This window comes from Diabrotica virgifera, chromosome 4 (genome assembly GCF_917563875.1).
Source record: "Diabrotica virgifera virgifera chromosome 4, PGI_DIABVI_V3a".
NCBI lineage: Eukaryota > Metazoa > Arthropoda > Insecta > Coleoptera > Chrysomelidae > Diabrotica > Diabrotica virgifera.
The window spans coordinates 35,843,438-35,856,635 of NC_065446.1; the positions used below are offsets into that span (position 1 = coordinate 35,843,438).

The following is a 13,198-nucleotide window of genomic DNA, read 5'->3' on the forward strand; positions in this document are numbered from 1 at the left end:
ACCAGTCGAATTTTTAAAAGTTTTTAACGAGAACAACGTGAATGTAGTATTGGAACTGTTTAATAAGATATACGATACTGGTCAAATTCCATCGGACTGGTTGAAATCTACATTTGTGCCCCTTCCTAAGAAATCCAATTCTAAGACGTGTAGCGAATATCGCCTTATAAGTTTAATGAGTCACACTCTTAAAGTATTCTTGCGTATTATCCATTCCAGAATACGAGCAAAATTAGAACACAGCATAAGTAAAACACAGTTCGGTTTTAGATGCAGTTTTGGAACAAGAGAGCCCCTATTTGCAATACAAGTCTTGATTCAAAAATGTCTGGATCAACAGAAAGATGTTTACACCTGTTTTATCGACTATGAGAAAGCATTCGATACTATCAAACATGACAAACCCATAGAACTATTACATCTTTCAGGACTTGACACTAAGGACATCCAAATTATAAAAAATCTATATTGGAATCAAACAGCCCACATAAAGAATGGACATATGGTGAGTGAAAACATAACCATTTCTAGAGGGGTTAGATAGGGCTGTATTCTTTCGCCACTGCTTTTCAACCTGTACACGGAACAAATATTTCTAGAGGCACTGGAAGAGGACAATGAGGGCATCAAGATTAATGGCGTACCAATAAGTAATTTTCGATATGCAGATGATACTGTTATACTGGCCGATAACATCGAAGATTTACAGATAATGCTAAATAGAGTAAATACAACTGGCAACCGATTTGGACTGAAGATCAATAGAAAGAAAACTAAATTTATGGTGATCAGTAAAAAGAACATTCAACATATCGACCTGAATATTGAAGCCGAACATATTGAAAGAGTACACCGATTTAAATATCTGGGATATACAGTAAATGATAAGTGGGGCCCAGACGTAGAGATTAGGATCCGAATTGAAATAGCAAGATCCAAATTCATAAAAATGAGAAAGCTCTTAAGCAACCGCAACCTAAGCGTTAACCTTCGATGGCGCGCCACGAAATGCTACGTACTCTCTACGCTACTTTACGGAGTAGAAGGGTGGACGTTAACAGCAGCAACTATAAAGAAGTTAGCGGCTCTAGAAATGTGGCTGTATCGACGCATACTGAGAATACCTTGGACAGACAGAGTGACTAACACAGAGGTATTGAGACGAATGGGTAAAGAGGTGGAATTGTTAACAACTGTTAAAAGGAGGAAAGCGTCATACCTGGGCCATGTGTTCCGTAATGTGAAGTACAATCTGCTACAGCTTCTCGTGGAAGGCAAGATTGAAGGTAGAAGAGGTTTGGACAGAAAGAAGAAATCCTGGCTGAGAAACTTGAGAGAATGGTTTCAAATACCAGAAGCTGCGAACATAATACATGCGGCACAAAACAGAGAAACCTATCGTTTGATGGTCGCCAACCTTCGGTAGAAGACGGCACATAAAGAAGAAATGCTGTTTTAGCTCATTCTATTCTCGCCTTAATTTCTGTCGGCTGTTCCCATTTTGCATTTACGTTGGTACCAAGGTATACATAAGATTCTACATGGTCAATTAGTATGTTGTTTATCCGTAACTGTCGAGCAGGTTGTTGCTTTTTGCTTATCAGCATCCACTTTGTCTCTTGAAATTGAGGCTCAGGTCATAGTCTTAACTGACTGTATTAACCCTTTCCATCGCCTGTTGTCATTGATCGCTGCTACTGGCAAGGATCACCGTGTCATCGGCATATCTTATGTTGTTTGTTAACTCAGCGTTTATTTGTATGCCCTCTGTGGCATTTTCTGTTTGCTGCTTTATTTTTCCAATTTGGGATTTTAATTTCTGTCTTTTTCAATATCCTGCTTACACCTTCTTTTTGTCCCACTTTCCTTCTTTTCCCCTATTCCTCCCGTTAGTATTCTTTTAGATAGTCTCGAGTTTGGCATATTTTGGATATGTCCCAACCATCTCAGTATTTGTAATTTTATGATCCATATGATATTCGGTTCTCCATAAATCTTCTCTAGTTCTATACCTATTTGGTCGTTTTATCCAAATTTCATTCCATAGTTCTCCTGATACTTTTCTTTCTTTGGAGCTTGATTTGTTCTAATTTGTTCATCGTCCAATTTCACTGGCATATGATGTTATACGTATTATTGGTGCCTTATATTCTTATCTTGGCCCTTCTACATAGATATGGTTTTACTTCTTAATAACTTAATAGGGCAAAGATCCAACGATTACTAGCCATAATTTTTGCTTGGATTTCTTCCTTCATATTTAGTGTCCTAGTGAATGTCGCTCCTAGTACTGGAATCTTTCTACTTCTTCGAATATAATAATACTGTTATAGTAATGTTGAGTCAAAACATATTAGGTATATATTTTTTCAAAGTGTGGAGTCCTACAGAACTACATTGAGAGTACTATAAAAATTAATAACGTTTACTGTCAAAAGTACTATAATAAATAAATAACTTTTAAGATTAACTAATTACGTTTATATTTGCAGACAATGCAAACAAACCCAGATTATGCAAAAATGTTCAGAGGTAGACCGGGAAGATTTGTGTTGCCTCTGAACTCCAATTCAAATACAGATAAAACCAAAAATTTAGTTGGGATAAAAAATACAAGAGCCAAAGCGTATTATATGTCCGATGGAAACATATTTGTTAAGCCAGAAAAACTTTGCGATTTGGGTTGTGAGACTCCCAGAATACATTACGAAAAATATCTTGGTAAGTTCTTTAGTCTGATTAAAACAATTTTAATGTTTTGGAAATATTATTTTTATTCTATATATTATGTACCTATTTGAAATTATGAATTTTTTGTTTAACTTTAAAATTTAAACATTAATTTAATATTTTATATAAGATATGCAACCTAATGAAGTCGAGCTATTTATTATCAGATTGGTTTCTTCAATAACGATTTCGTTTTAATACACCTTACTATTTTGTAGCAAAGTTAAGCTTTAATGCCAACTCTTGTCCTTGTACTGAACTTTCGTCTTTAGCATTCATTGTTCTTATATCTTCTTCTACATCATCCAGCCATCTTCTACACCTAGGCCATAGTGGTGTCCCGTTATATAGTTATCCTAATAGTTAGGTATTATATATTTCAATAAAGTGAGGCGACACGTATGTACCTACTCTTAATATAAATACTTACTAATATTATATTATTTAGTTATATTATATTGAGAAGAGTCCCTCTCTATTACCCGTTGTGCATTCAAAATTTGATATTAATATGCCTAATTCTTCATTTATTTCTACCCTGTACTTCCATTATTCTATTTAGTTGTGGTGCCGTTTTTTGACATATTTATATTTCATCGTACTACCATATTTGTGGTCTTCTTAGATTCCTTTCTCATTATACAGTCTTCATTTAAAAATATACGTATCTACTCCGTCTGTTATCCTCTGGTCTTGCAATTTGTCCTTTAAACTTCCACGTTTGTGACTTTTTCTGTTGTCACTTTTGATGTATTTCTTATCTAGTCTTAAGTTAGCTCAACTACAAATAACGGCAAACTTATGAGACAATAATTCTGAAGGTGCGTGTTATCACGTTTTTTGTACACTCTTTTTGGTTACTCTCTTCTTGAAAGAACAAGTTATAGGTATATTCGTTTCAATTTCTGAAATAATATTTCTCCATATTATCATTTAGATTATGACATTATCCTCACCTGGGGGTTTACTACTTTCGTGAATAGATATTTCGCGGGTTTCTTATAATTTTTTTAATGCCCCAGTCGGAATAACATTGCAATCTGTTCACTGGTGGAACAAATAACAATGAGTAACTTAATTTTAACCTAACTACATTTTTCTAAGCTAAAATCTTACTCATCAGTATTTTTTTAGGTTATATTAGCATTTCGCCTAATTACACTGCAATTAATGTGTACACTACCGCACTACACTAGCTCATATGGTTTAGTACCGCACTATGCGCACTATACTAGCTCATATGGTTTAGTTCTTTTGAGTCGTCTGGTCTGGTTCTTGTTGTCAAGTAGCTGGAGGGTCTCAACACTCACGTGACAATGGAGCCTATCTTCGTGGTTCCGGGCAAGTTTAGATATGGTCTGTCTAACGGTGTCGATCCCAGGATCATTGTGGATGATACTGTTTCTAATGTACCAGCGGGCATCTACGATGTTCCTTAGTACCTTATAGGCCTGGATCACGCGTACCAAAAAAAGTTGAGTAATAGCAAGCTGAAAATTTGTTAGTAATAGCTTAATGGTGTCTAGTCGGACAAACTTTGATGTAGGTACCTACGGGAACACTGGAACAGGGGAAGTTTTAATTTTGGAACAGTTTAAAAATTTGGAACGTCATATTACAAAAACGTCCCATGTATTTTGTCGGACAGAACATCCAATTGATTTGTTACCCTTTCATTAAACTCTCATGCAAAAATCAGACTGCTATTACTAACCAACATGATTTCTGTCATTTGACATATTCTTCGTGTTCCACTCATTAAAATGCCCACTTGGTGATTAACACCAGTCTGATTTTTGCATGAGAGTTTAATGAGAGGGTAACAAATCAATTGGAAGTTCTGCCCGACAAAATACATGAAACGTTTTCGTAGTCTGACCAGTGGCGTAACTAGTCTGACCTGCGCCCCAATGCAAGTATTCCTCGCGCACCCCTATTCCCAGACTTATTCCCCCTACACAACCTCCTACGAAACTAACGATATTTCTCCGTACTTTCAGGGAATACTATTTCAGTACACACTATATTGTACAAGCAATATCCAATCATAGAACAATTATTAATTATTCCAAGAAATATAACAGTAATTTTAAAATAAAATCAATGGGAAAAACCCAATAGTTGGCTGTATACTATAGTTTAAAAAACTCATACAGAAGTAAAAACTTCAACTTGTATTCTGGTATAAAATCGTTTATTTAATACTATCTAAAAGTCGTCCAAATAGATTGCAAAACGTTTTCGTTCTAATTCAGAACATGTTCAGTGCATTCTGCAGAGTAATTTGAAACTAGCACACCATTTAAAGTGGTAACCCCATAATATATGGTTTAAATATGTTATTTTAACAAAACATGGTGACTACAAGTCGATGTTATTAGATATAGTAGAACACATGCTCAAAGGGCAACATGGTTCCCTGCTCGAAAATGCTAGGTACTTGCCAGTACAATGGGCACAGACCAACTGAGAGTTGCAAGTACAAGTACATTTTCGAGCAGGGAACCATGTTGCCCTTTGAGCATGTGTTCTACTATATATAATAACATCGACTTGTAGTCACCATCTTTTGTTAAAATAACATATTTAAACCATATGGGGTTACCACTTTAAATGGTGTGCTAGTTTCAAATTACTCTGCAGAATGCACTGAACATGTTCTGAAATAGAACGAAAACGTTTTGCAATCCATTTGGATGACTTTTAGATAGTTTTAAATAAATGATTTTATACCAGAATGCAAGTTGAAGTTTTTACTTCTGTATGAGTTTTTTAGTAATTTTAAAGTAAATTATTAAAAAACATTATTCAAAAAATTAATTGAAAGTAAAATTAAGGGGCTATCCTAGTGTAAAAGTACGAAATTCACATACTTTTTTGTTAATTTCTAAAATAAAAAGAACTGTACCAATTGTTTTGAAAGATTGCATGACCATTTATTATAAAAAGAAGTACATGTAAAATAATTTTCATAAAAAAATTTCGAAAATTAAACGATTTATGAGCCATCTACTTTCACCGTGAAAATAAAAACATAGCTCCACTGCTGCAGTAATTGGGACTAATAGAGACCCTGAAATATGAAATTTCAAAGTTATTATTGAAATATAACTTATTTTCTATACCATCAACTAGGGGTATTTGTGGCCGGCCACAGTTGCTCGTCTGTGATTCAACGTCCACGCCACATAATAACCTACGGTCAATCATCGGAAACTATGTTTGTGGATCCACAGAGTGCCCGGCCACAGTCGCCCTTCTGTTATGGCGCTAACGGAATAAAATACCACGAATATTTTTTTACATTTTTTATTTTCGGGAAGCTACAGGGAGTTTTGCTTCAACATATTTTTTTGCTAAAATTTTTCCAGAATATCAGTTTTTTACGCCCCCCTAAGGCCTGCGCCCCAATGCACCGCATTGGTTGCATTGGCGTTAGTTACGCCACTGAGTCTGACGTTCCAAATTTTTAACCTGTTCCACAATTAAAACTTTCCTTGTTCCAGTGTTCCTATACATCAAAGTTTTGTAGAGATAGATACCGTTAACGACTAGATACCGTTAAGCTATTAACAAATTTTCAGCTTGCTATTAATCAACTTTTTTTTTGGTACGCGGGATCCAGGTCTATTATTTTGGAAGCGTTGAATTATTTGTACATATGCCATAACTCCAGACAGGCTTGAGGATTTGATTGTAGAGTAGTAACTTATTATGAATTTATAATTTGGAGTCACGTCCAAGCAACCAATACATTTTTTTTATAATTAAATATATTTTATGACGTCACTGCTACGACTGTTATCATGGTTATCCTATTGTTTGCTCTACATAAACCATTTCTTAGAATTATTTGCCACTCAATTTGAATGTAATATTTTAAAATTTTCAGGCAAACCATATAAATATTTCTATGCAATAAGTTCAGATGTTGACAGCGAAATTCCAGGAACGGTAAGAATGTATTTTTCTATCACCACAACAATTTAAATCTTAATAATTAATTTTTAGTTAATCAAAGTTGATGTTGAATCAAAAACTACCAAAACATGGGGAGAACCGAATTGTTATCCTAGCGAGCCGATATTCGTACCTAATCCAGAACCAAAGGTAAATTTTATTCTAAATTTGTGAATTTCCTATCTACGCCTGTCAATGAGAGCAATAACAAGATATTACCTCCGAATTCTATCCTACTGATGGATTTTAATGAAATTTCGGGAATAGCCTCTACTTATCTCCTAATTCCTTTCCTTCAAGAGGGTGAAAATTTTTTTGGTCAAAATAAGCACGGAAGTGGCTAGAAAAACTAATTCTAAGCAAAACTGTTCTATAATTTTTTTTTTGAAAACTCAATACTTTTTGAGTTATTCGTGGTTGAAAATTGGCCATTTTCATTGAAAAATTACACCTTTTCGGATGTTTTTTTACGAATACCTTAAAAACTCTGCATCTAATTAAAAAAACTATGAAACACATTTTTGTAGCTTATAAAATGATTAAGAGATTCGTTCTTTCGCAAATACTCCAGGGTAATAAGCTAGAAATAGACCATGTTCGGGACACTCAAAGATCCAGGTTTTTCAAAGATCTACTTTTTTAGTTATTGTAGACCTATAAAAAGAAAACCTACCTGTTTCCTGCCTAGAGTTCGCGTCCGTTTTTAAATTATTAATAATTTAGTGCAAAAAATCGTTATTTGTTAATAACTTTTACTAAAAGAAATTTTTTAGAACTTTAGTGTTTCACCCAAAGTTGGGTATTGGGGTACTTAACAAACCCTCAAAATTTGAGACCGATCCATTAATTAGTTTAAGAGTTATTGTAATTGTTTATCCCAGAGACCTTTATTTTGCAGTAACATAAGACAGAAAATAATGAAGATAGGGCAATTCTGCGTATGCCAAATGAAAGTCGATGTCAACTGATGCTATCAAAATGTACTAAAAAAAGATAAAAACATTATCTAATATAGTCAAAAATACCAATGCCAAATTTGTGAAATTTTGTAGTTTATAAACATTTAGAATAACTTTAAAAATATTGTCCGTAGAAAAAATCATTTTACATAATATATTAGAAAAGCTGGCATTTTACACGAATTTTTAAAAATGTAGTCCAATTGGTGACTAGTAGTGATAAGTGAAGGGGGAGCTGGGAACCGACAAATGCACGAGTTCAAAAACTAAAAAAGGCAACTTAAAACTATGTACTATCATTTTCTATATTTCGGAATCTACTGAATATATTTTGATCGTTCTTTTTTTTTAATTTGTATGTAATTTAACTGTACATTACAAATATGCAATTTGTCTAGACATTTATTAATTAATAAACAGTCTAATTTGTTTAAACAATTTTTGAAAAAATAATTTTTTCCCAAAAATCCACGATTTTAATCACACTATCGTTATTAATCATAGAAAAAGTTAAGGTATACTTTAATAAATAAATTATCTTCAATAAATAATTATCTAATAAAAATCATTTATTTATTAAAGTGTACTTTAACTTTTTCTATGATCATTAATGATACTATGATTAAAAAAATAGATTCTTGTAAAAAAATATTCTTTCAAGAATTGTTTAAACAAATTAGACTGTTTATTAATTAATAAATTTATAAACAAATTGTATATTTGTAATGTACGTAGAAATTACATACAAATTAAAAAAAGAAATATCAAAATCCATCGAGTTGATCCGGAGATACAGAAAATTATATTCGTTTGAAATTGCATTTTCGGTATTTTAACTCGGTGGATTTGTAGGTTCCTCCTAGTAATCGTTTGAACTACATTTTTGAAAAATCGTAGAGGGTGCTGTGAAGGTGCAATGTTTGTGCAAATTTTTTAAGAAAAAATACAAATCCCATTCTTTCAAATGGCATTAATGAGATTCCTTAATTATTATAAACAAATTAGCTGTGAATTAAAAAAAAAACATATGGCTAACTTTGTCCCAAATGAACCCAGGCTAAATTTTTTTATTTGAAAATTCGTGTTAAAATACTATCTTTTCGAATATATAAAAATATTGTTTCTACGCATAACATTTTTAAAGTTATTCTAAATGTTTATAAACTACAAAATTTCAAAAAATTGGCATTAGGATTTTTGACTATATGTATTCATTTTTTTTTATCTTTTTTAATACATTTTGATACTATGGGTCATTCCACGAATATACGTCTCTCTTGGATTACCGCGACAACGAATATTTTAGTGTACAACATAGGAAGTACGAAAGTAAATGGCTCTAATAATTATTCCAATAAACAGCAATGTAATTTTCAATTTACTTTCATTCTTCTTATTTTACACAGCAAAATATTCGTTGTCGATATAATCCAAGAGGGTCGTATATTCGTGGAATAGGGTATATCACTTTTCTACTTTCATTTGGCATACTCAGAATTGCCCTATCTTCATTATTTTCTGTCTTATCTTATTGCAAAATAAAGATCTCTGGGATAAACAAATAGAATAACTCTTAAACTAATTAATGGATCGGTCTCAAATTTGGAAGGTTTGTTACGTACGCCAATACCCAACTTTGGGTGAAACACTAAAGTTCTAAGGTAGTTTTAGTAAAAGTTATTATCAAATAACGATTTTCACTTATTTTGCAGTTTGCGTAGCAACAAATTAACTTTTTAACTTTTAAAAATCGGCATTTTGAAGATTTTTCAATGTTAAAAAACTGAATTTTGTAATTTTATGTCAACTATTTAGCTTTTGATTGGAGTGCAAAAAATGGGAGTTGTGTATTGTCCGTCTCCAAACATCTCTGTCTCTGGTCATTTATTTTAACTCATGCATAGGTCTTTTGCATATTCCTGTAATTTGATCGATCCATCTTGTTGGGGATCTTCCTCGTGATCTTCGACCTTCCACCTTTCCTTGTATAATGACTCTTTCCATGTTTTATGTGTTTGCCCTCATAACACGTAAAGTCCAAAGATGGATTTTACTGGAGAGTTGTTGGCTAACTTTTAGTTCTCTTAAAATTGAATTATTTGTCTTACGTTCGGTCCAAGGAGTTCATAATATTCGGCTCCAACAGAATATTTTAGTGGCGTCTATCTGTCATATAGTTCTTTATCTTCAATTTCACATACCCCCACTTTGCCACAAGATTCTCTAAAAATTTTTGAAAAATATCTCGTAATAATTACAGTACTTTTCATTTACATATTTCATACTATTATATTGACTGTATCCTAACTCAAATCCATTATTTTAACAATTTTCATTTACATTTAAATAAAAATAATTTCCCTTTTACATATACAACCACCAATACAATATAGATATAAATAATTGTGCCAAACTGTTAATTCCTTTGTATAATAATATTCCAATTTAAAATTGATTCTTTCTCTTCTCTCACCATCATCTGTTTTTATCTTTTTGTTTATCATTATTAATAGCAGCTCATACTTCCTTTTTAATCAATTTCATCAGTTTAATTTTATAGTATACAGTCAAATTAAAATAATTTTATATTCAAAAATTGTGTAAAACACAATTTTCTTTTCAAAAAACAATAGGTTTAAATGTTAGACATTTTCAGATACTAAAATCTTTTTCATATTATCAATGTATTGGATCATGACCTTTTGTTAAAAACCTTTGAAAATCGACTACCTTTTTCTTTACTGTCAATGTCACTTCAAACAGTTCCTTACATACTTTTGACACTTGGTAGTCAACGTTGGCCTAAGATGGTTAAGTTTCCTGGTAGGGTTTGCCCATGTTCCCGGAGGTTATATCTTTTAACATCGGCGTTTAGCCTGTTCAATATTACTTTGACATAATGTAGATCGAATTATAAATTCAACCATTGTTTGGTTCTGGGGCTATTTAGCAAGTACATATTCAAGTAAGTAATCATAACCACATTTTTTTAACTTTCAAAATTTCAACCATCTTTCAATTTTAATAGTGGGATTACTTATTTTATTGTAGATTCACTGATGATGGACTGATAGGTCCGAAAACGTTCTGAATTGGACACATTTTATTCAATCCATTGGGATTTTGAAATTTTAATAAATATACCAATTACATAGAAGTGGTTTTTACTTCATGTTACGAGTTTTTTTAACTATATGGTACAGCCAACCTAGGGAACTTCCCTTTTTAGTTTATCTGTCTTCTTTCCGATTGTCTCAGGGTCCAAGATTTACATCCGTAGGTCAGTACTGGGAATATTAAGCAGTTGATTAACCTCATTTTTAACCTCTTAAAATTTAACAGTCCTTCCATATTTTGGCCATTTTTTGCTGTGGCAACTTTTCGTAGATCACATCTACGTTTAATCTCTTTTTGTAATGACCTTATTATGTTTGTGATCAATGATCCCAGATATAAGTATGAGCTCACCACCTCAAACTAATTAATTGTGGTATATTAGGGTTACCATGATTTATTAAGGCCAAATCCGGACAGGGGTAGTCCAAGGGATTGTAGAAAATGTAAAATGTGAATTTGACTGTGTTACTACCTCTACATTGTACATATAATATGCGAAATGCTTAGTCTGTACTGACTAAGTATAATAATACTTTTCAGAAGACATAATTTTTCTCAAAAGTGGCTTGTCATTTTTTATTTTGTCATGGAATTCGGAACATGGCATTACAGAATTTGCTTTAATATTCAGAAGCTCCTTTACAACAGGCAGAGATAATCTTCCTCTTTCAGCCGTCCATATAAAATTCATCATCGAAAAGATACGTTCAGTGGAAGCCGAAGTACCAAGCAGACAAAAGATCAATTCTACTATTTTAAAAATATTCGTAAAGGAAACGTTGCTTTTAGAAAATGATTCAAATATTTGTTGGCATTTGTCATGAGTGTTTGGGGTTTCTTCTTTAGGTCCACATGGGGCTTCATCCACATTACAGCATTCGGTACAACGCTGACTATAGTTAAAGCGCTCTCTTCCATCTCTTTCCAGGTAGGATCACCTTGTAGCCTTAACCATTTGATTTAGCGCAGAATGAAATTTCCCACCGTTGGGCCAAGTTTTTTCCATTTTTTTAGTAAAGAAAAAAATCCGGACGCCAATCCGGACATGTCCTTTAAATCCGGACTGTCCGGACGTATGGTAACCCTAGGTATATGTGGATGATTGTTCTGTAGTCTATCCACTATCATGATTTTGGTCTTTGATATGTTTAATTGCAGACCAAATATTTGACTTTCCTTTTCGACCAGTTTATAAGATCAATCAGATCTGCTTGATTTTTTGCAAGAAGGCCTTTTCCCATCCTTCAAGTGCTCTTCTCATCCCCATATATATTGAATAATTGTGAAGATAGTATACATCCTTGTCTGACACCCCGTTCTGGATGAAATTCGTTTGAATGTGTGTCAAACACTTTAACTGATCCAGGAGTGCGTTGGTATAGTCTTGTCTTCATAAAGAACGTATTAATCACAGCCAAATACCATGCCACTGAAAAATAAATCACACTAGTAGTCCAAGTAATGAAGCTTAAAATAGGACAAAACCTCGCAATTTTTACAGAATGGATCGATTTGCTTGAAAAATTGAGAATAAGTAGTGGATAGTCCAAGGATCCAAATCTATATTATGCCGAAAGGCGCTTTTACCATGGGGGTGGTTGCCACCCCATCTCGGGGGTGGAAATTTTTTATTATATTTCAATCACACAAGTTGGTAAAAACGTTCATTCTTAGCAAAAAACGTTCTATACATTTTTTTAATAAAATTGATAGTTTTCGATTTATTCGCTATCGAAAGTGTTGGTTTTATATCGAAAAAATTAATGTTTTTAGTAAGTTTTCTGCTAATAACTCCAAAAGTTTTCGTTTTATCAAAACAACTTTACTTAACAAAAATGTACCTTCTGAAAAAATAAACAAAAACTTGTTTTTAGATTTTCTTTAAGACCAATAGTAATCGAGCTATACTTTATTGTATTTTGACTCTTCTTCGTCAAATGCTAAATATTGTAGTTTCAAAGTCAAAAGACGAGAAAACTATGCATTTTTCGAGGACAACTTGTTCAAACTAATTTAAAGTATTAAAAATATCTATCTCCAAAAATAAAAAAAAGTCTCTAGCTCAAAAATTAAGTAACTTATAATGAAAAGAATGTCAGTCCCTATTTTTTTCAGCGAAAAAGTGATTGGAAGCAACCCTCTAGTCACCACCCTAATTAAAATTAGTCATTGACCTTATCTGGTCTTTTTTTATTTATATATTATTAATAGGTTCTAGAAGTTTGACCGGCTTAAAATGAATAGTTTAAAAAAAATGAAGTTAAAAACAAATAACGAATTTTTGTAGTTTGGAAAAAATTGCCTTTTCTTCGGAATAGCAAGATTAGCATCAGAGATACGAAAAAATGTTCTAATATGAAATTGTAGCCGATTTAATTTCCAAAAACCTGGTTTGCAAAAATTTTTTCTACGGCAAAAATTGAGTTAGCTAT

The 13,198-nt window shown here is 32.6% G+C and overlaps 1 protein-coding gene across 3 annotated transcripts in view; it reads left to right on the forward strand.

Annotated features, from left to right (window-relative positions):
* Window positions 1-13,198, forward strand: part of LOC126882988 (carotenoid isomerooxygenase) — a 66,346-nt gene that overhangs the window by 51,791 nt on the left and 1,357 nt on the right. For all 3 annotated transcript variants that reach the window (XM_050648137.1, XM_050648136.1, XM_050648138.1), the window contains 3 exons: window positions 2,493-2,721; window positions 6,623-6,684; window positions 6,742-6,840. In XM_050648137.1, coding sequence (XP_050504094.1) covers window positions 2,493-2,721; window positions 6,623-6,684; window positions 6,742-6,840 — 390 coding nt within the window. The remainder of the gene's footprint in view (window positions 1-2,492; window positions 2,722-6,622; window positions 6,685-6,741; window positions 6,841-13,198) is intronic.